The 23,699-nt window shown below is 34.3% G+C and overlaps 1 protein-coding gene across 3 annotated transcripts; it reads right to left on the minus strand.

The window, feature by feature from the left end:
• LOC101215903 (probable cyclic nucleotide-gated ion channel 20, chloroplastic) lies at positions 1 to 20,125 on the minus strand. Of its 3 annotated transcripts, XM_011651272.2 has the most exons (13): positions 19,872 to 20,125; positions 18,066 to 18,582; positions 14,613 to 14,813; positions 14,176 to 14,274; positions 10,655 to 10,792; positions 10,151 to 10,399; positions 7,107 to 7,367; positions 4,717 to 4,862; positions 2,718 to 2,795; positions 2,134 to 2,263; positions 1,369 to 1,621; positions 1,073 to 1,235; positions 420 to 525 (listed from the first exon to the last, which is right to left on the minus strand). In XM_011651272.2, exons 2-13 carry the CDS (start codon positions 18,564 to 18,566, stop codon positions 420 to 422), a joined length of 2,325 nt encoding a protein of 774 aa, XP_011649574.1. In that variant the 5' UTR covers positions 18,567 to 18,582; positions 19,872 to 20,125. The 3 variants fall into 3 exon arrangements, with proteins under 3 accessions (XP_031742801.1, XP_031742793.1, XP_011649574.1); XM_031886941.1 differs by lacking the exon at positions 14,613 to 14,813 and having other exon boundaries at positions 1 to 525; positions 19,872 to 20,121; XM_031886933.1 differs by lacking the exon at positions 19,872 to 20,125 and having other exon boundaries at positions 1 to 525; positions 18,066 to 18,566.
• Positions 20,126 to 23,699: the final 3,574 nt, after the last annotated feature.

Here is a 23,699-nt window from a genome sequence, read left to right on the forward strand (position 1 = left end):
AGAGGGTGAATAAAGAAACTATCCCATTAATTATAAACATTTTTTGTAATAAAATTTCAACAACAAATCACTCACTTGTTTGGTTTTACAAATTACATCCTACTAAGGACAACTAATTGAGGCAAAAGTACCTAATCTACCACTTTCGCTTGTTTTGAGTTTCGATAAACTAAAGAAAAAAATATACTTTTGGCATGACACTAGACTAAAAATACAACTACTGTCTTAGCACCAGTGTGCAGGAGCTCCTATTAACTTTACCATATGATAGACTTTTTAGTTGCTTTAAAAAAAAGGATTAATGGATTAAATAAAAAAGAAGAATGAAATGATCACATTGAAAAAGCCGATTGGAACTCAAGCTGACCGATGTATAACGCAATACTTATCTTTCCACAAAAGTGGTGTCCCTTAAGGAATTAGTTAGATTGAGAGGTTTGAACTCGAGATAGACGCCTTTTCCTGTATCTCCATGCTACTTGAATACGCATTGCAGCTAAATACCTCCAGTAGGGTGATTCGTACCTGCCAAATTTCATGTTAGTTTGTACAGATTCAATTGAACATACACTCTCTTTCCGATACAATTGAATTGATTTTCTAAGTGTTTTAAAATACATTTTATTGGAACTTGTTTGGATTGACTTTTTAAGGATTTAAAAACACATTTTTCTTACCCTTCGAAAGAGAAACACTTATTTAATCACTTAAAAAATCAATCCAAATACATATGTAAATACTATCCACATTAAGATTTCGACTTAGAACATTTTAATCGGATGGTTAATCAATAGAAAATAATGCACAGCCTATGGCTAATAATCATATTTGAGACTATTTGTTAAGGTTAAACTTAATGAGTGAGAGGCACACACAACCTGGCAATTGAACAAATAAACGGGGGTAATTGTGTGAGGCAAGATTATTGGATGGGAAACGCTTTTCTTTTTCATTTTTGTTTTTGTGAAGAAACAGAAATAAAACAAAAAACCGAGGAACTTTTAAAGTCATCCAAAAAAAACTCGGTTACTAAAAGCCGAAACTCAAAAATCTTGACATTTATAGAGATTACCTTATGGCTCCTTGAACACGCGGGTTTCGCAAGAATCTAGAAAACATACTAGTCACTTCTTCAAGGTCTACAGCCCGGAGAGAAAATGCTTCAACATTACTTAAGCATCTTACGGTCCGGTTGCTTACTAATCTCGGCGCTGGAACTTGCTGCCGCTTCATATCTGTAATTGAATCAGATATTTCAGTAAAATGATTTTAGACCTCTCATAATGAAGCAATTGAAAGGTTAGAACTATGACTAATAGAACAGATCCATCATTGCAAAAACTTGAAACAAGCATTGAGTACAAATACCTTTGTTTAGGGAGGAATGCTCAAGACACCATGTTAGAAGTTCCTCACCGCAGACATCTCCTTCAGATAAGGGAACCACAATCCCATTTCCATCTACACGGCTCTCCATTTTCCCCCGTACGATGAAAACCATCTTCTCAATGATATCTCCAGCAGAAAAAACTTCACTTCCTTCTATGTATGTCTTTTGTCGCAGTCTCTCACGTATTGCGTCTAAAATAGGTTCATAGTCCATCAGAGCAAAAATGCGAACCTGAGTCAAATTTTCAACAAAATGTTGTCATATAAGATGAAATGACTCTATAGGCCTTTTGCATTCTACATGATTTAAGAAAAGTATCATTACCGTTCGACAAGAATGTTGCACGAACTCATATTCTGATACCAAACACTTACATTCTTATGAAATCTAAGAATGTCGAGTCATTAGATGTTCTTTCTTTCACTAGATAAGTATACTAGATGGGGTTATTTCTTCTAACTTGCTACTCTTTTCATTTGGGGGATGTTGTCTTCTCCCAATTAATAATTTTTGGTCTCTTTTGTTGAGAATATATCAGCAATTAAATTAATCATTTGCTATTAATTCCAACTTTTGGGTCTACAAGTTCAAAAAGTTCTAAGTTCAAACCTGTTGCAAGTTAAGCTTTAAAATGATTTTGACATTTATTTATTTATTAACTTTTTCTTTGGATAAGAAACATTTCGTTAAGCATTATATTGATAAATAATATTTTTATCATCAATAAAAATAAAATTACCCACCTTGTTGACAAATTTAAAGAGATGCCGTCTTATGTTTTTTTGTAGGTCCTCAGGCAAATTTTCAAAAATTCTCTCTTCATTTACTCCTCTTGTAGAAGCCCAGTTGTATCTTTCAGCCTGTCGTACTTGCCTATAAATAACAAGAGTCAGTTTGAAACAATGCTAGGATGTGCGATATCATAACTCATAAGTTATGAAGCCTCAATCTCTACTACACGGACAAACACAAGCACAAGGGGTTTTTGTGCACATGACATTGGAATATTTGATGGATGTTTAAGAGACCACAGTACTCAAGTAAAAAAATGGAGGCTATGTGTTGCAGCATTAAGATAGAGGCACTAACTTTATTTTTTTCAGTCAGTATAAGAGAATACACTTGGCATGTAGATTGATTTCACAAACATTGAATTGACAGTTTTTTTTCTTTTTTTCTGAGATTTCAAACGTGGGAAAATTGTCCTAGAAACTTACTCAACCATAAGACCAGATAGGAAACTAAATATTTTAAACACGAATGAGAAATTTATTACTTCAGGGCTTATAAACCACACTCAATTATTAAAATGATTAAGTGACTCCACCTTCTTAAACCTTCTGGTAAGCGACGATGCTCCATCCATTGCTCGACATCACGACGTCGTAGTGACATTTCTAACCTCCTGGAGAGAATTAAAAAAGGCTTGGTTCAGTTAATAGCTAATATGTGTAAAGCTCTTAATACCTGAGGCAGAGGCAAGAAATTTAGATTTGGTGAGGGGAAAAAAAAGAGAAAAAGTCTGAGTTTGCTTGTGTGCAGTAAACACGGATAATTTAAACAAAAATAATGCTAAAGGTTTCTTACTTTTAAATCCATTTTTTGTTTCGTTCACAAGAATTTGACTATTAACTTTGATCTCTGTTTCAACGCATGTATACTCTACAATAATATAAAATAATTTGACTAATAAGCAATTACTGTTTCTTACTAACCATTCCTATATTTAGATCTTTATTTCAGAAGAGGCTCAAGGGACTTGTGACAACTGGATTGCCGATTGACAGTAATATGGTGAGGTGGATCTAATCCAAAGGGAAAATAAGAGTTTTTGAAAGTTTGAAGGACAAGGGCTTTCTCCTGCAATCGTCTCTTCAAATTTCTGACAAATTTTGAGCTCTGACATTCTCAAGATGGTACTGGGAAGGAATTGTCCTAAAAGTGTTAACTTCCTCCTTTGGTCTTTGTCTATCATGAGTTTGAATACAAACAACAGGATTCAAAGGAGATACTCACATCTTTCCCCTCATATTGTGTATGTCACAAAAGTTGTTAGGAGCGCAAACAAAATATTGTGGAGATAGGTGGAGATTCCGTTGTCTTCATCAATTGATATTGGAGCCATGGTCTAAACCTAGTTGTGTTGGAGAAAATCATCAGATTTCGAACCAAAGAAAATTGGTGAACCTTGAATTGTGCTCTGTCTGGGTACACTTGTCGTTTTCCCTACCTTGATAAAAGTTAAAACCAAATGTGATATGTGCTTGTGCTTTATTTGGATGTTGACCTGAGATGAATCGAATGTCCCTCTAGAATCGGGATAAAAAGAAAGTGGAGTTGGGATAAACTAGATGCGCCTCAAGATTTAGAGTAAGCTTTCATAGTCAGAAGTGAACAGAATTATTCAAGGGAAGACTCAAAGTAATACTTAGTTCAAGGGAGGATTGTTAGTTGGGGACAGTTATCTCCCGATAATATGAGGCTTTTCAGGGTGGTTCCAAAAATAAATCCATGAGGGTTTATGTCCAGAGTGGATAATATCATAACATTATGGAGATAGGTTAAGGTTTTGTTGTCCTCGTCAATTATATCTCACGTTTTGCTACAGCAGAAATGACTATTGGCCTCATTTATTTGTTCAAGCTCACTTGGGGATTAAGTTCTATTTAGCATATATAATATGAATACATGTGCGTGTTTGCATGCTTTTAAGGAATTAGGTTTTTTGGTAGAATAAATGACATACGGAAGCAAAGGGAATTTTTGCTACAGTGTATGCAAAATAAAATACAAGAAGGCATACCGCCAACAGAAGCTGAACAACTAACACAAGGATTTTCATGTTATGTCTGGCTTGAGAGAAACTTAGAGCGTTTGAATATAAATGCAGGGGCTTTCTCGGATTTATGAATTTGGCTTTAAAAGACTTCTTTGTCCAGATTGAGGAAAATTTTCGTAATATTTCTCCAATAAGTAATAATAATTAGAGGCCATTTCTGAGCCTCCTTGAACGTCCATGAGGATTCCTAGAGCCTTTTCTGGGATTTTGATGCTTAAGTTTTTTATGACTAAAAAAATCTAACTTGGGAATTTTTTCTACTATTCAACAGAGACAATAATCTTATAATTAATTAATTTTTTTAGGGTAAATGAGATTGATATGATAGTCATATGAAACCCAGTAATTGCTGTCCACTTAGCCCAGCAAGGTAACAAACCTTCTTAGGTTTAGACTTACTTATTTTACTGTTTTCATCCCACCAACTTTAGTTCCTTGTTTGATAATTCTAAACATCCAGAAAAACATTCTTACAGTCAATCCTTACCTTCTTCCAAGAGCCTGGAGAAAGTTCTGCATATTCCCGATGAGAAGAGCAAACAGCAATAGACCAAGCCCAATAATACCCATAGTGAAAAGGACTTCATAGACATAATAGCTTGGAACTTGGTTCCCCGCCAGAGTACTGATTTGCTGCATGCACAATTGAAACCACAAATGTCAAGGGATCGTACTTTTATTCATTTTTAAGGTTCCAATTTAAAATAGTCTCCCGTGTCAATAGCAGGTAATCTTAATTATAGCATATCTTAGACAGCTGACCAGGGTAAAGTCATGGTGAAAACAGGGGGCAATAGTTAGAGTGAGAATAGTGAATAATGGTATTGTCCAAGGATTCTGGGCCGTTACGAAAGATGATAAGTTGGGGAGAAATGAATATCACTAGATCACTCATCAAGAAGAGTATATTTGATTATTGATAACCGAAAAGGAAATATTGCTAGATTGCCTGTCACAGAGAGTAGCTTTGACTCTAAATAACTGAGGTAGATCGTTTCTCTCCAAAGGCTTACTGTGAAATTTATGATGTAATACACTTTTTCATAGAAATTACACATATGAAATAATAGAAAAAATAAACAATAAAACTAAAAGATAGGAAATTTATTAGGACTGGAAGTCTAATTAACAAATAGGCCCGTGTCAAATCCAAACTGAACTCCAGTCAAAGGCTACCTAAAGGATGGTGCTGCAAGGCTGAGCCAAGAAGCACCAAAAGAAAATTTCCAACATGATGTCACAGGGAGATAAATGCTCTCAACCCCGAACTCATTCCCTGTCCTTGTTAAAACGTGGTAAAATTCAATTCTATGGTAATGGATCCTTTTTTTTAATATATCTGCGAGTATCTGGGCCAATTTATGCGCACCTCGACTAACCTCATAGGACAGCCCGCCTGACCCTATAACATTTAGTTGTCAAGGTAACTCATAAGGAATTAATTCCTAGGTAGGTGGCCACCATGAATTGAACCTATGACCTCTTAGTTCTATGGTAATGAATCCTTGGATTTTAAAAAATGTTGAATATGCAAGGACCTATTGACACACATTTTTTTGGATAAGAAACTATTTCATCGGTTGATAAAATATCCAAAGGTATACAAAAGAGTCATTAAAGGGAATACAAAACATATTTCCAATTTGTAATAAGGTAATTGAAAATGTGGCCCTTAATGGTAAATCTTTACATAAAAAAAAACGTTAAAAATAATGAAGCCTAGGTTTTCTGGAAGACTTGGCTGTCTTGGAGACTGCCATTTCTTATATCCCATATCTTCAACAATAAAGCAATGATGATGTTAGCCCAAACGAGTTCTTTAAATGCTTTGAAGGGATGTTCCATAAGTAGAAGTTATGTCCAACTCCAATAGAATGGAAAGCATCAAGAATTTCAACCCATATGACAGCCACCTAAGAACCACGGACACTTTAGTCTAGCTAGTGTGTTTGTGTCCGACACGTATCGACACATGTTGAACATTTGGACACTCTGACACTTGTCAAATACATATCGAACACTTCTGCAATAAATGTGTTAAAACATGCATAGAACACTTGTTGGACACATATACGACAACAATAATAACTTTTGGGTGTGAAACACATCAAGCCATGTTTTTTAAGCATATAAATGCATCAACCCAATTACTTTGAATATTCTTTTAGTGCAAAAATGATATACATTTTTTAAAATGTATATTTTAATAAATGTGTCTAGGTATTTTAAAATATGATGTGTCACCATATCCATCTCATGTGGTATTCGTGTCCAGAATTCGTATCCGTGCTTCTTAGACAACCACAATCATGCAATTTGGTAAACAAATGATTGTGAGACTCATTTTCTCTTTGGGAACATTCATGGATTAACAAAACATTTTAAACCTTAGAGACTTATCAACATTTCTTGAAATTCAAATAACTATTAATAGTTAGCACTGCCAAGAACTTTGAAAAATATACAATACAATTGGGGGGGGGGGGGGGGGGGGGGTGTGTGTGTGTGGGAGTCCATTCACCAAACTCTCATCATGGAGCGTAACATGTGCATTATCATGCCACATTGAAATAACATAAACTCAAACAAAAAGTGGGTTGTGCATCGAACTCCTTAAACTTATTATGATAATCTAAAGACATATAATTGAGAAACAATAAGCACGAAGAGATGGAATATGTATCAAGCCAGGCTATATGTGTGTGTGTATAACCCTCTACTGTTCAATAAGATTGGGCCCTGCGACTTACAATTTCAAATGCTGAATGATTTCATAAGGTCAGATTCAAAGAGAATATGATCATTGCGGAATTAAACAGAATTCAAAATAATCTAATCAATTTTAAAATTCCAAGTCCAAAAATTGGTGACAAATACCTGGAATCCCCAAAATAATGAGTATGTATATCTCGTGATTATACTATTTTTTGTGGTAAGTTTTACAGCTTGAAGGTAGATTCCATAATCGAAACCTTCACTGCCGAAACATGCCGTAGCATTCACATTATGCGTCCATGAATCCCGATGTGGATCCAGAATCTGACTCCTAGATTCATCCCCATGCCCACAATCTATATATTCCAAGCAGCTCCTATTTCCAGTGTTAATGCAAGCTTCTCGAAAACATCGAGTCACCCTCTGGGATAACAACATAGAATGATTCAGAAAATTAAGGAATAATCGTTGGATTTTCAGGAATTTTCAAAGATTATGATCTTCTCTTGTTTATGTTGATTCTCTACTTGTATCCCAGCATCCTAATACAAGTGTCTAGTTATTTATTTTATTTTTTCAAAAACAAGTCTCAATATTATTAATGTTTAAATAAAGAGAGACAAAATTTTATAGTATAAGAGGGTTATACAATGAGCAAAGAGAGAGGGTGGATCAACAAGCGCACTGGGAATTTCAATTAGGTTGACACCCCCTTAGTGCCGTCATCACATCCAAAAAAAGCGAAAAAGAAATAAAATTAACCTTCCTCTAGGCTGATACTAGCCAAAATAAAGTAGTCGGCCCAAAACAAATTCATACATCAAAAAAGCAATCCTCATTTATGTAAAGCAAAAGGCTATTCAAAGATCATGTTGTCCAAGACATCAAAGTGGAAGGGATATGAAGGCTGGCTAGTTCCTGCCGAGAGTAATCCTGAAAAGCTTTGGATAAGGAGCACCATGATGTTGCATTAAAGCGAGCAGATTCAAAACAATCCATCCATATCGAAGGCTTGTCATGGAAAACCCTCTGATTTCTTTCAAACCAAACTTCAGTGCTTTCACTGCATTAATCCACACCAAGGAAGATGTCTTCTTCTACAAGGCTGGACCACCAATGATTTGGACCACATTCTTCTTAAAATCCTTATCAAAGACCTAACATATATTAAAGATTTGGAGGAGCCAAAACCAGCAATTAATTTCATAAACACAGTCAAACAAAAGGTGTTGCATATCCTCCTGATTGTTGAGGCAAAGAGGGCAAATATGTGGTGACAGAGACAGAGCATGAGTAGGGAGTTTTCTTTGAAGGACTGATGCATAGTTTAGATTACCAAACAACATAACCCATAAAAAGATGTTTGACTTCCAGAGACTTTTTTGCAAAGAGATATCCATAGGTGAAGATGTAGAGAGGTGATTAACCAAAGATTTTACCGAGAAGGAACCATTTGTTTCAAGAGGCCGAAATCTTCTATACGGATGGGTGGCAGGCTGTGAGGTAGAGAGTGTAATCTAGAATTCAGAGAAGTATCTTTCTTATTATATTGGAGTCAAACCAATGTTACATATTTATACAGAGAATAAACCAAACCCTAGAGACTAGAGACTATGTAAAATTTATGTAGAGAATAAACTAAACCCTAGAGACTATGTAAAATTACAATAAAGGACATATGTATATATATATCATAACAGAGAGCTGACTTAATAAGGACTGGAAGTCTAAGATTTCTTCATCATTAAGCAGTTCTCCGAAAATAATGGCACAAGCTCTGGTGCAAGAGTCCCAATGATCTGAAACTGAGCCATTTGGTTTGAGTGCAACCCTAAACAATCTTGAAAATTTACATTCCAAGGAAATTCTTTTAATCCAAGGATGTTGGAAAAAAAGGATTCTTCTGCCACCTAAATTGAAGAGTGCCAATGCATCTATTTTGCACAATTGTCTAAAAATTCTAATTCAAAGACTTCTAAGGCTCAAAGTTTATTTTCCACTTGTATGCCAATCAAAGGTACTGCTTCCATGGATGCTTCTAATCACTTGATACCATAGTCAATTTTGTTCCAATAAAAAACGCCAGCCCCATTAAGACAATAATGCTAGATTCTTATGCTTCAGCTTACCCAAACCGAGGCTTCCATCCTCATTAGATTTAATGACAACATCCCATGTTGCTAAGTGATTCAACTTTCTTCCCTTGTTTCCTTACCAAACAAACTTCCTCATAATTCTTTCCAAAGAGCTTAGAATACTTTCAGGCATGAGAAAAAGAGATATATATAATAGGTAGGGAGTCTGGATAGAACAGATTTGCATTATGTAATCCTCCCACCCTAGAAAGGTTGTACCTTCTCCATTTTTCCAGAGTAGGTGTCTTAAAATCGTGTCGTCAGATGAAGGAGCTCCAATCGTTGGTTCAAGGTTTGGGTAAGGTCAAGGTGGGTTGAGTAGGAGCCTCTTCAGCGGACAGTAACAAATTCATTTTTTAAAAATTGGCCTGGGCTTGGGCTTACCTAAAAGGTCCGGTTTTATTTGGTTTTTCTTTCAAACTTTGCAGATTGTCGTGTCTGGAAATTTCCTTGCCATGTCTTAGCAGTGTGTGAAATAAAAAATAAATAATAAAATAATGGACACGCCAACTGGCATGCCGTACACGTGTTGAGGGTGTGTCGGTGTTCAACACTGACACTTGGTCGTTTTTAAAGTGTTGGTGCATCTTAGGAATGGGGTGGGGTGGGGTGGAAGGGAGAATATAGGGTGTTTTATGGTGCAAAGAGGGGCCTAGCGAGGTTTGATTTTTGGTGAGGTTTCATGTTTCTCTTTGAACTTTTGTGTCAAATACTCTTTTGTAACTATTCCCTATATCTAACTAATTAGTTGGAAACCCTTTGTTGGATTTTTTGCATGGCCTTGTATTCTTTCTTTCTTTCTTTTTTTCCTCGCTGAAAGCATTTGTTTCTAAATATTTATAAAAACAAAAAAACAAAAACAAAAGAAACAAACCCCCTATAAGTATTCCCACAGATTGTGATAACTCGAAACTATGGAAAGAAATTGAAAATTTTGCTTCAAGAATTCACACTAAAAAATTGCCACCAATTGTATCCCGACCATTTAATGAATGTAGGGAAGAGATACAGTCCACCATTAAAATTTTAAAGAAGTGAAATGAAGCATATCAAAAGTGATAGAAAGTCCACCTGAAGCCCGAGAAGATACCAGAAAGACCCAACAATATGACCAGCCAACATAAAGGTCAAAAGATTGATGACAAAATTTGCCCATGCTGTCTCAAATACAAAGCCACTTGGAGACTGGCCAGCGAGAAGAGGTAGAAACCTATACAGTCTGGGAATATATTGAACAGTAACTGCAGTGCGTAATAGATTTTTGGCATAATTTGCTCCAGATGATCCCAAAGACTTTGGCAGGATTAAAAAAATTATGATCTGAGAGAGAGAGAGAGAGAGAGAGAGAGAAATCATTCACAAGTCACAACCATATTGGATATATGTCAAGGACATCTCTGAAATTTTAGAATTAATAAAACCAGGATATTCTACAAGAACTTGAGATTTCAGGAGAAAGTTGGTTATCGTGGTAGTGCACAATATTTGGTGACCTCAAATTTTGAATTAACAATATAACATTTGGATTAGTTCAGCATGTATTTATCTGCGTGAGCCAGGGGATAGGGGGCATACCTGAGGCAGCGGCAAGACAACAAGCAAATCTATAAAAAAATTTCCTTTGAGGTAATTCATGGCAATTTTCTTCGGATGGTCAACCAATTCGCCAGCACCAACGACTCTGGATTCTGGTGCTACATAGGCCAACCTAAACTGCATGTGATTAAAAACATCAAATTTCTAGTTAGGCATTGATATAGAATACAAAAGATAGTACGAGATTGTTAACCTAGTTTGAATTTCTAATTTCTAATTTATCTTGTATCTAAATCGTACCTGATAGTTTCTTTATCCAGGGTTTCATTTTCATCCTCTTTTGTTCTTTTGTGCTGAACCAGATGAATTACTCACCTTGTCATGAACCTATTCTACTTTAGATGACTCTATGATGTCTAATCTCTATAGGAGATTTGTTCGTAGAACTTTAGATAAGGTTGACATGTTATTCCCTTTTTTTAAAATGAAAATTGGGAAAAGAAAAGCATATACCATCCTAAGAAGAAAAAAAGATAAGAGAATCATTTAACATTTTTTCTAGATAGTAAATTGATCGACAAGGTTTAAATAACATTTTAGTCCCTTAAACTTTCAAGTTTGTTCAATTTCAGTCTATAAACTTTCAGGGTTATTTCATTTTGGTATCTGATTTTTTAAATATCTATTTCCTAAACTTACCAAAAGAAGGGGAATAAATAATCATTTTGATACTTTTTTATCTTACATTCTGCCTTAAATCCAATTTGACCAATTTTCGTTTCTAACTTATTTGGTTTGTAACATACCAAGTCACTCTACTTTACGGTACGGAATTGCGCTTGTGTTGTTCGATGAATTCTTTTTACAATGAAAATCAGACAAAAAAGAGTGAAAAGAGCAAGAGCTCTGCCAGCAAGCCAGGATCCTTTATAGGAGAGGGGCAAGCGCTTCAACTCAGTCCCCCTATTATCCTAAACTCCTACTTCCGTCCGCAAGAATCAAAACTTCTTATCAGAGTCCAAGATTCAAACAGTTGTTGCAATGACGGACTAAATCTAAAGCTCTTCTTCTCTTCTTGTCTTTCCTCTTCTCTTCTCTCTCCTTCTTTCAGATAGTTAAAAAATATAAGTAGTTTCTAAAACTCTTCTTCTTCTTCTCTGATCTTGACTAATTCATGGAAAATCAAACTTGAAGAATCAAAGGGCTCGTGTATAGGGACAAACTTCCCACCAAGAAGAGATGCATGCACATCGGTCAGCTGGAACATCGGAAGAGTCTGGACTTGGTGGAAGAGTTGTTGAGTCAAGGTCGCCATAAGTGGCTCAACTTCTAGAGTGCATAGGGAGGGAAGCCGCCGCAACAGTTTAGGCTATTTCCGTTTCTGTTGTTTAGGAAAGAATTATAAACAAGGAAGTAGCACCATCCACCATCTGGTGTTGGTTAACATTAAGGAGAAAGGCTCAACAACCATAGGTCGAGCAACCTTCTTCCACGAAAGAATCGACTGGTCTCAAGACGCCATCCCTTTTCACGCTAAAGCTAAAGAAGCCTAGTGAAAGATAGGAGGGCAGTTTATGAGTCCTTGGACGTGACCTTATCATATTGCTTCCCCTTTGCTTCAGGTACATCTGAGTTAAATAACAGCCTTTAAGATAAGGGATGGACGATCGCCCAAAAGTTCAATCCACTAAGGAAGAAAGGTATCCTCAAGAGTACGCTCGCGCCTCTCCCTCTGGTCTTGCCTTTCTCCTCTCCCGCAACAAGAAAAGCAACGATAGATCGGGATGTGAAAAAGCATATGCTAACCCCACTTATCCAACTGCCTAATAAGCAACTTTTTTTGTCTTGGGCTAGAGAGATAGCCACATACAAGAAGGGTGGAGCATCGGCTAGTCATTTGTTAGGTTATGAAATATGCAAGACTATTAAGATGAAGAAAGCCTTCCCAAGGCTGGCTTCCTATGCCAGATGCTCCTTTCTCCCGTACTTCTTTCTCAAAGACCCTACTCTATGGATAGCTTGAGGCTACTTCTAAGAAATTGAGTCCAACACATATGTCTACTTTTCACGCTCACAATTGAAATGATCGAAAAAGACATATGACATATATGCTTGAAAGTTGAAAATATCATTAAAAAATAATTTAAAAGTCCCTCAATTTAATTATTTGAATTAATATCTAGGACTTGAATTTCTCCTTTCTGGTTTCAGAAGAATAAGAGGTCGTACATAGAAATTATGTCTTCGGAGCTTGCGAGAGAGGACTGCTGCTTTCTCGTTTCTAGTTTCAAGAGAATAGGAGGTCGTACATAGAAATTCTAACAGGAATAATGGCCAATTAAGTCATCATAGAAGAAGAAGAAAGATAGACAAAGCAAGAACTACCAATATTTGTTGTTTCCTCTAAAAGGCATGGAAGCGTGCACTGGAACAGAAAGAAGATGATCGAGACTACTAAAAATCCCTATCTACGAGATCCCCTCTGAGATCGATAAACCTTTTGGATCTTATTAACCAAAGAGATACGACTTTGCACTATCGTTAGTTCAACACCAATCTAAAATCCCCAAGGAATTCCAAGAATTCTTGTTATACGCTCGTTTCGCTTCTTTGCTTTGTAGTCTCGCTTCTTCTCTTAATTGATAGAACTCTCCGATCAAACAACCCTACCACGGATGAGGCTTCAACTGTAGAGTAGCTCATCAAAAAAACCTTTCCCAAGTCGTCTTGCAATCGGACGACTCCACCTCTCTTGTATTGTGTCTTGAATCCTCAAAATCGGTTGCCTTGCGGTAAAGCCGTTTATATCGTTAGATAGCATTTCCAGAGGGAAAGAAGAGGTTAGAAGTGGCTTAGTTCAAGGGATGGACCCACGATTATCGAGGTGCTCCTACCCAAGTAGACTAATGAATACCAACTGGAAGAACTCACTTTTCAAATCTCGCTGATATGATCAATAAGGCAATACAATATACGGGCTTTTGACTTTCAATCTCCCACATCACGTAAGAACCAAAATAGTTATTTTCTAAAATTTCAAGAATTAAATTGGACATTGTAGGAGTTTGAAACCTGAAAAAGAACAAATTTGAAAGTTCAAGGACCAAAATAAAATAAACTTAAAATGTCAAGACCAAAATAGAATTTAAACCATTCAATAATATACCCAAATGACATGGCTTCTTGTCAACTTGAGCATAGTTTAAATAGTCAATGGCTAAAATGTTGGGTTTGAAAACTCAAGGATCCAAATGCAACCTAAGTCAAACATCAAGAACAGAGTGCAATTTTTCCTCCTCTGTTTCATGTTTTTCTTTAATGTTTAATGTTTTCTGAATTAACCATCCATATATAATTGTTAAATTTTTAAGGTTAAATTTACTATTTACATATGTTTGAGTTTGATTTCAGTTTGATCTTTGCCCCGGAAATATTTGTAAGTATAGTACTGCGTATTGCTTCTAACTAGGTAATCAACAAACATAGGACTTTATCACATGGAATCCACCGTAAAATTTAGAGCTAGTTAAATTTTGGATGGTAGAAAAATGAACAGATACCTGAAGAAGCATGTGTAGGAAATAGATAAAATCAGTCATGCTCCGGAAAACCACCAAGGTTGTGGTCAAAGGCCAGTCAATAACAATGCACTTATTATTCTGCACAAGTTACGCAAACAAATTATTGTGACAAAATGGTAGATGCGACAGTTGAATCAACAAGATTTTTTTATTAAAAAAATGCCCATGGACTCCTTAAGCATTGAATAACAGACGAGATTTATTAACGTCAAGGAAAGAAAGTAAATATTAGATTTTTTTTTTTCAAAATGACAAACAGATGTGAGGGAGGGGTTTTTAACTCACTCGTGGACCTTGTTGAATCACTTGATTCAAATGGATGACTATAGTAAGATATAGCTTGGATTTAATCTAAGCAAAGATAGTTTTAGATTTCAATGATTGGAGATAGATGATGAAGAAGAAGAAAACCACACCTCTTGAACAGACAGCAAGAAGAAAAACAATGGGTCCAAGAAGATTGCCACCAAGCAAGATATGACAAAAAACTTATTCCATTGCTGAACAACTTTTGCATGAGGATTCATTACACCAGGAATATATGAAAGCAAGAAGCACCAGAAGGACTGAAACTTCCTCGCCCATCCTTTCCCTCCTCCATAGAGATCATTATGAAACTGAACAAACAGAATGAGTTCATCTAAGAAGTGGTGTATTCACTTCAAGTTACAATGCATGTTGTGGGAATGATCTGAACTTATACACAAAAAAAGGGGAAAAAAATAAAAAAAAATAAAAAAGAAGAACAAGAACAAGAGCAAGAAAGAAAGAAAGAAAGAAAGAAAGAAAGAAAGAAAGAAAAATCGTAGTAGATGATATATATAGAATAGCTTAATGTTAAATCACCAATGAATTCCAAATTGTATAATGATAGTGATGGTTTACAGTAAATTTAGGTTTAAATCTACTTTAAACTTATTCTATTTTGGTTATTAAACTTTAAAAATGTCTATTTACTCCCTGAACATTAAGTTCAGTTTTAATATAATGATGAGGTGGCCTGCATTTTTAAAGTTTCCGGTGAGTATTTGAAAATATCTCCTGCCCATAGTTTATTGGTTTACTTGCGCTATTATATGTTACTTGAGGATTTTTTATAATCTATTTATAATTCAATTGCCTTTAAATATGTTGGAAGAAAATGAGGTAGTTTGTGTAGCCCTTCAGTTCCTCTGATGACAATAAAAAAATTAGATTCATCAGCTATGAAGCTCATTTTCTGACTATTATCAAGAAGCCCAAAAATTATACTTGAAAATTATAGCAACAAATAACACATTTCTCGAATTGAAAATTAGTGATGATGGCAACTGATAGCAGCTATCGGTGACGACAACTGATAGCAGCTATCGGTGACGGCAACTGATAGCAGCTAACGGCAATGGCAACTGATAGCTTCTATCAGTGACTATCACTGTCTTTTCATTTGAGAAAATCAAGAAGAAGCAAGTGAAATGGTGAGTTGGACATGGGTTTTTTAGTCTTTATCAATGCTTGTGCTATGTATGCAATTATTTTATCCCTGTGCCATATATGATATGAGCTTTTTGCTTTTTATGCAACCAGCACTATTATATATTTAGTAACTTTGTTATTTTTCAATTATGATTTTTGCAACAAACTTTGGCAGGTTTCCTTTATATATGTACGTGTTAGAAATTCCTTTTGTTTAATACAAGCCACATCACCATTATGTTAAAAAGATAACGGAATCTTAGTAGTAGGGACTAAAGTAAGCACTTTTTAACAGTTCAAAAACTAAAATAAACGTTTTTGAAAGTTTAGGGACCAAAATAGAACAAAATTCAAAGTTCAAGGACCAAAATAAGATTTAAACCCTAAATTTAATATTTTTTTAATACTTCAAATATTTAAACCTCTCCTTCAAAACTACTCTGTGCATCATATGACCTTGCCTACTTATGCACAAGTCTGCATATATGCACTTATACTTGATGAGAAAGTTGCTTAAGAAGGATAGGTAACAGATAACAGGCTGCTAACTTGTTAGCATAGAGATTCAACTCGCTGTACAAAACAGGGAGAGAGATTATGGAGGCAGATGTTTTATCTTGAATACAACCACAAGTTGATATGTTCTCCAAAAATAGTAGCTGATAGGAATTTACAAGAATGACTAGAAAGATTGAGAAGAGTGCCACCCATGAAGTGTCAAGGTAGCCTTGCAGCTAGCTACAAGCAACAGATAGAAAGAAAGACTGCTCACACTATAATCAATAATGTGTGCACATTCCGCCTAATACCTATCATATTCCTTTTTTGTTGCAAAAACTCTACCGTAGTTCTATTTGAGATCACTTGAGAATTATGAAAACCTATCATGATTCGGCTTAAGGGTGTGCTCCATTGGCATTTAAAAATATGTGAACTAAGGAGTTTGTTAGACACCATGCCATGTGCAAACAAAGCAAATGATTGACTACATCCCCTGCTAGTTTACTCTATTCACTACCCATATCATACTACACTTGAGAGCATATGATGTAAAATGTATCCCTATAGACTTCGCAGATGATTTCCTTAAGTTTCAACTTTCAAGGAGGTGATACTAACCTGGTCATGGTAGAAAGCCAACTATTGTCATTTCTGACCACTTGAACATCCATTCACTGGCAAGGAAGTAGGCAGAGTTTTTTTTTCCTTCGTTAAAATACATATAGAGAGCGTGAGAGAGAGACAGACAGACAGAGACAGAGACAGAGACAGAGAGGAGAAAAAGGAAAATCATACATGCACATGGTTTACCAAGGACCATTGTGTGTGACTGACAGGTTATGCATTTTCATCTAACTCTAATATTTTTTAAAAGGAGACAAGCTTCTTTATTATTAATAAACTCAAAGTACAAGAGAGTTATACAATGAGAATAATAGGGAAGCCAAGGAATGGGAGAGAGAGAGAGGATCAGTAGGTGCACCCGGACATTTCAACTAGGTTGACAACCCCATAGCACCCTCATCATATCCAAAAACAAAGAACAAGAACAATACTAAGGTCATGAAAATGGCAAATTTACTTGGTCAAGAAAGAGTGGCACTGCTGCAAGATCTTTGTTGGACAGATTTTTTATTAACAGTAAATGGGAAGATTTATTTGAAAACTCAAGAGTGAGCAAGTATACTGATATGATTTCGAAGTTGAGAATGCCATAAAACGTAAGGTTCGATACAATCAAAATAAATTTGAAACCCCCAGCTTAGGTTTTACATAAACCTCCAATGGACAATAGTGTGTGCCTTGTAAAGGAGTATCACTTCATTTACCCCTTGTAATGTTACAAGAAGAGTTTGAGAAGAACATCGTGCTAGTTTTTACTTCTCCTACGCCAGGCCACTTATGGAACTTTTTATTATATTTGATGCACAAGTTTAGGGCTGGATCCAGAGACACAAAAATTGATTAAAGAGGAGGGAAAACAGCAAAATCATAGTGCAACTTTGTACAAGAAGATGCATATGCTATATAACCTCCAAAAGAAGTACAAAAATCAACCCCTTTCCATTTAACAAATAAGTCAGCGTTTGACTCATTAAACACGTGTGAAGATTTTCATTATCATGCAGATAAATGAATACACATGAAGAGGTGTTATTTATCTCCATGAAGATGTTTTATATCATTATCAATGGTTGAGTTTGAAAGTATATGTGATGGTAACGGCTAGATGCCATTAGCTGTCCAATTGCCTTTGAAAGAAACGTTGAGAATATCTATCTGTGTGCGTGGTACAGAAAGTACGTGTTAAATGAGATATGCATAAAAAGGTCAAAACTAAAAATTGTATCAAGTAAATCCTATAAGCATGACGTGTAAAAGTAGCCCATTGGTTTGAGTGGGAGAGAAAATACCTTGGCATCAAATATGCCTGACATTCTTGAGCTTTTCTGTTGTGATGCTTTGGAATTATATGTTGGGCAAGTTATACAGAAAGGATCATTACACAATCCCAGCTGGCCAGACTTTATTAAGTGTTCGTTCCTACCGGCATAGTTATGAATGGACCAATCAGACTCATCTACAATCTTGAACGAAGGAAATTTTTCTGCCAGCGGCTCTGCTGTCTTGCTTTCAGTCACTCCTGGCTTTGACTGTGAAAGTTTTTTGGGCTTACTGCCAGTTTTTTTTGAACCACTCACCATGAATGAACTTCTTTCTATCCGTAGGGGACCAGTATGACCAACAAGATTTGCTTCGCTACCATACATCCCAGAAGAATTTTCTGGAATTGATAGTGACGAACTCCGGCCCAAGGATGCATATGAAGGAAAATAAGAATCCACTTGTTCGTCAAACATTGGTGGATCAGTGTTTGATAGCATTGGTATATCGTCTTTTTCAAAAGCAGCCATGCCTAAGAATCTAGACCTGGAAATTTTAACAAGTTAAATACAAGACAAAAATGCTGAAGGTAAACATCATTATAAGAAAAATGTGAGACGATAATGAGACGTGCACAAGAGACATGGAGTTTTTTCCTCATGATGTGACAACCATGAGTCGTTAGTCTGAACTTAATGAAATCTCAACTGCGTGGAACTCAAGTTCACATCCCCTGCTTGTAAAACTAGTGATATTGGGACAAAAATTGAGCAATAACACACCATATATTCAGAAGCAATGACTGTAACCAATTTGAAGCAACTAATTAAATAGATAACACACAAGGAAATAAAGGCATCATTGTTCCATGTGGAGCTCAGATTATAGATGATGAATAGAATGTCAATACCCCCAAAAGAAATAATTCAGAAATATGCATGTCTTGGACATATGTAGGTCAACATAAAACTCTCATTTACTGGGGAAAAGAACAACAACAACAAATACAGCATAAATAAATAGAAGGTTATACACAAATAAAAACAAATTCTAAAATGTTTACCCACCTAGAATGCTACTAGGCAAAAGAAATACCAAAATCTAAAGATCTTTTACTATTTTAGACTACTTTTAACTCTAACGAACATCATCAAAGTTTACCTTGTTTCTTTTCAAGCAATTCGTTTAAATAAAGCTAGAAGTGCTCTATTCAATATTTTTTTTAAAAAAAAAATGGAACAATTTCCATTTAAACATAGGATACGCGTTCTTAGAAATATTATCAAACATCACATAGAATACAATGAAAATTTGCTAAAACATGTTACTTCCTCCGCTTCATAAACCATGGGATTTTACCATCAATGACTCGACGATCACGTTTTACTTCATAAACTTTGAACTAATACCATCACCAGCTCAACGATTATGATACTCAGGTAAATCAGTATGGTTTAGTTCTTGACTTAGAACCTCAATTTTCCGCGGGAGTTTCACCTGAATACTCGATTCCTTGTATATAGGATTACTGAATTTTATGATTAGTAAATTAATAACTGAAGTTGGAATGTAGATTATAAAAAGCAAATCCAACGCATAGTACGGAAATGAACAGTAATGGATATATAAGACAGTGTGCAGAAGGAATTATGGAAAGCTGGAAATGTGAGATACAGTGTGGTGAAGGAATTCATGCGTGTACAAGACAGGACGATTGAAAGAACCAAGGAATTCGACCTTTGCGTGGTGAAAAAACATCCGGATAATACATGAACAGTAAAAATAAGGAAGAGAGAGAAAGAAATTGTAAGAAGAAGAGGAGTGAAAAGGCAAACCTGAGAGTGAGAGAGATGGAGATGGAGAAGGCTACTTAGGACTGGACTCCAAAGCGAATTCCATAGAGAAAGAAGAGAGAGGGAGAAAGTGAAAGTGTGAAGAGTTGAAGTCGGCAACTGCAACTTCATTGTGAGAATGAAGAGGAGGTTGTAATAGTAAAAGAGGTGACCAAGGCAACGCAGCGACTGCGAAGACTTTGAACATTTCGCCATCTTATTTTATTGTCTCCACCCAACAAAGGATCCTTCCCTTACTCTTCCACAGTCTTTGTGTAATTGACGTTATTACTTCATCATACATACTCGCGCGCACCCCTTTCCCCATTTGTATATTCTCTCATTTGGCGGTTTTTATTGGACCGCCCGGGCCAATGGAGTATTTTTGTTTGTATAATAACAAATTAACCCAACCTAATAAGACATAATAGACCCTAATAAACGATATTCTAACCTTTTTGTACTGAAATAGTTATAAATTTAGCAATTAAAATTAAAATAATTGAGTATATAACAATATTTTAAAAAATTAACAAATATAGTAAAATTTGTTCAATTATATCAATGATAGACGGTATCTATCATTAATAGATCATACGAATCTAACAGCGCTACAAGTCTATGAGTCATAGTTTTGCTATATTTGTAATTTTTTTTAAATGTTGCTATATTCATAATTATTATTCATAAAATGATCATCAATTACAATTACCTTCTTTTACTTGTGTCTAAAAAATTCTTAAACTTTAAAAAATAAAAAATTATCTTTATATCCCTCTCCATAAAAATTAAAACTAAAAACAATCTGAAAACAACTATTGAACTAGAAGTTCCATCGTGCTATTAAGATATGAATAAAAATTATTGTCATTTATTTACATTTTATCACATATGATGTCATACGTTTTATTACCTCTTTATATGGATCGTGTTTATGTATTTGAAGTTATTTTAAACTTAACATTGTATTTTAACATTTAAAAGTTTAAGAGTGTTCTTAAACAAGAAGACACCGAGCTCAACTTCAAGAATAAACGGAACTACTAAAAATATATATATTTAAACCAACGTTGACATGAAAAAATAAAAAATAAACTAAGGTAGTCACGTTTTTAAAAGTATTGTTAAAGAAGAAAAAAACAGTATGAACAGAGAGAAAATAAAACAAAAGATTTAGAAAAATAAGGGCAGTAGTTTGTGGCGTTACACAGACGAATAGATGTGATATACACATGTAAAATTAGGCCATAATGCAGACTATAGGTATTCTCCTTTCTTTTTATATAAATAATGTATGACTACAAGTTTTATAAATGAAATTCTGCAAAGTTTGACATTTCATAAATAGTTTACTCCCTACCTTGCGCCCGCCTGCATGGACTTGGTCCACTCCCTATTCTATTTTGTCCGTTTCTTCTAATATTCTAAGAAAATAACCAACTTATCATTTATATTCATAAGAAGTCATTCATTTTAATATACTTTGTAGTTCTTAACTAGTTTTTTAATTTATTGATTTCTTTTTCTTTAATTTAACCCAACACTATTAAAATTTTGATTTCCTTTTATTTAAAAAAAAGCTATTTTTAATAGTTTTAAAAATGGTCGAAACCACGGTAAAAATGTAGTGTGGGTGTAGAGATGATTCAAGCTTGAAGTCACATATACACAAAACTTAGTTCTAAATCCTATAAAATATTTTTTCACTACTTTTTTTTTTTGTAACAAACAAATGGGCAGTAGTTTGAAAACCAAAAGGTAAATAAACAACTATAAAGAAAGGAGATATGGACAATGAAAATACTACATATGTGGGTACAATTATATTGAGGATAGTATTTTAAGTAACACAAGAGGTAATCAAATTTAGAATTATGTATAACTTTTACCATTAGTTTGAGTAACCTTTTCGATTGTGCATAAATAATTTCATCAAATTAAGTGGACAAGAAACGTAGACATTTTAATACATACATTCAATATGAAACTAGACTTGAGATCTATTGGATTATAAAATATGTTTAGTAGATCGAGGTATTTTTAAAAGTAACAAAAATAGGATAATTATATTAGGAGAATGGGCCTTTGGGGGCTAAAGAGGGAATGGTGGGGGTGGGGAGGAAGGATTTAATTATGAGAATTAAAAATAGAGGAGGAAGGGTAATTGTGGAAAACAAGGGTAGTTTTGACTTTTGACTTTGGATTATAGGGGCATTTGTGGAAATGAGACGGTTTAAAAGGACGTGGAGATGGGGCCGCCTTCAATTATACCAAACTCATTTAATCAGTTTCCAAATTTGCCCTACAATACACACCTCTCAATCAAGGTGTTCGTTTAACTTTAATAATATATATAAATTTTGAGGTAGGTATGTTTGAAATTTAAATGTAACAATTTTGAACTTTTATAATCATTAGAAACTATAAACGGAAAAAAAATAAAATTATGCAACCCAACGACCTATTCCATATTTTAGAGGTTGGGTTGGATTAAGTTATAAACTAAATTTAGGTTATTCGGGTTATCAACTCAAATAACTCAAAAATATAGGTTGGGTCGAGAATGTCTCTCAACCCAAGCCGATTTCAACCCTAGTATAATTCATCATCCAACCTAGCAATGTCACATTTCAACTATAATTAATATGACATTCCATCATGTATCCAAATGTTCATAATATAATTCATTTTTTATAAGATAAAGGTACGAGAAAACGGGAAAATCACGTGTGTGTTTTTTTATATTACAAGTGGTATCTTTAAATATTTTTGTTGTAAATGTACTAAGTTTTACTCTATGTTCAATTATAAATTTTTAAACTTTCCGACTAAACATGAGTGCTAAAATGCCATGAAATTAAGTTTACTATAATATGCTGTTTTTTTGGTTAGAACTTATTTCATCATCAGGTTCACTTTCAAATATTCAAGATATAATAGTTGTTAACCTTTTTCACTTTTTATGTTTAGAAATTTAAAAATATGAGAAGCTTATTTTTTTCGATCTAAGTTATATACCTTCGGATTTACTTGCTAAACGTTACCAAACACTTATTTAAACACTTAAAAAGTCAATCAAAACATACATTATTAATTTATACATTTTCTAAACAAATAGTTTAAACTCAATTTGATAATTAATTGAGTTTTTAAAATTACGTTTGTTTTATCTATCATCTTTTGCTCGTGTTTTTTAAAAAATATTTACGATACTTTAATTATTTAGCTAATTTCTAAAACCAATAACATATTTTTAAATTTTAGTTTTTTATTTTCAGAATTTGACTTTAGTTTTTTACCAACAAATATTAAAAACAATAGATGAAGTAAATGCCTATGGTCTATGGATTTAATTTTTAAAATAGACAACAAAAAATCAAATGCTATCCTACAACTTTTAATAATTGACTTTTTTTTTTTTTTTTTGAAGTGTTTGTTAGTTGGTTAATAAAAAATGTTAACCAATTGGAATAAAAATGTAAGAAAACATTATAAAACGAGAAAGGTAATACAATAATCAATATAAAATTTGTAGTTTGTATCTTGACAATATATTAATGTTAATGCATCTCCCTAAAAGTTTAATTGCATTTAATTTTGTGACAATTTTTATATGCTCGTTCTTTTAAATAAACGGTTTAAAATTGGATCATACGAAGATAAATGCATATATGCACTGAAGTATTACAATGTTTTAAATAATACGTCATACAATCGATAAATAAATAAAATAAAAAATGTAAAGAAATAGAAAAATCAACACCGACATTTACACGGCTTGCTAGAAAGAACAATTTAAAATACAAACCACAAACACATAGACTTGTAGAA

The sequence above is a fragment of the Cucumis sativus genome, chromosome 1, assembly GCF_000004075.3.
Source record: "Cucumis sativus cultivar 9930 chromosome 1, Cucumber_9930_V3, whole genome shotgun sequence".
NCBI classification, from domain to species: domain Eukaryota; kingdom Viridiplantae; phylum Streptophyta; class Magnoliopsida; order Cucurbitales; family Cucurbitaceae; genus Cucumis; species Cucumis sativus.

Bases quoted from the DNA above. Each gene is read 5' to 3' on its own strand.
- LOC101215903 (XM_031886933.1), bottom strand. From the start codon at position 18,566: ATGGCTGCTTTTGAAAAAGACGATATACCAATGCTATCAAACACTGAT. The intron at 2,796-4,716 runs GTAAGGATTGAC...AATTCTCTCCAG, and splicing joins CTCCAGGCTCTTGGAAGAAG to GAGGTTAGAAATGTCACTAC. The intron at 1,236-1,368 runs GTATTTGTACTC...ATTCAATTACAG, and splicing joins GCATTCCTCCCTAAACAAAG to ATATGAAGCGGCAGCAAGTT.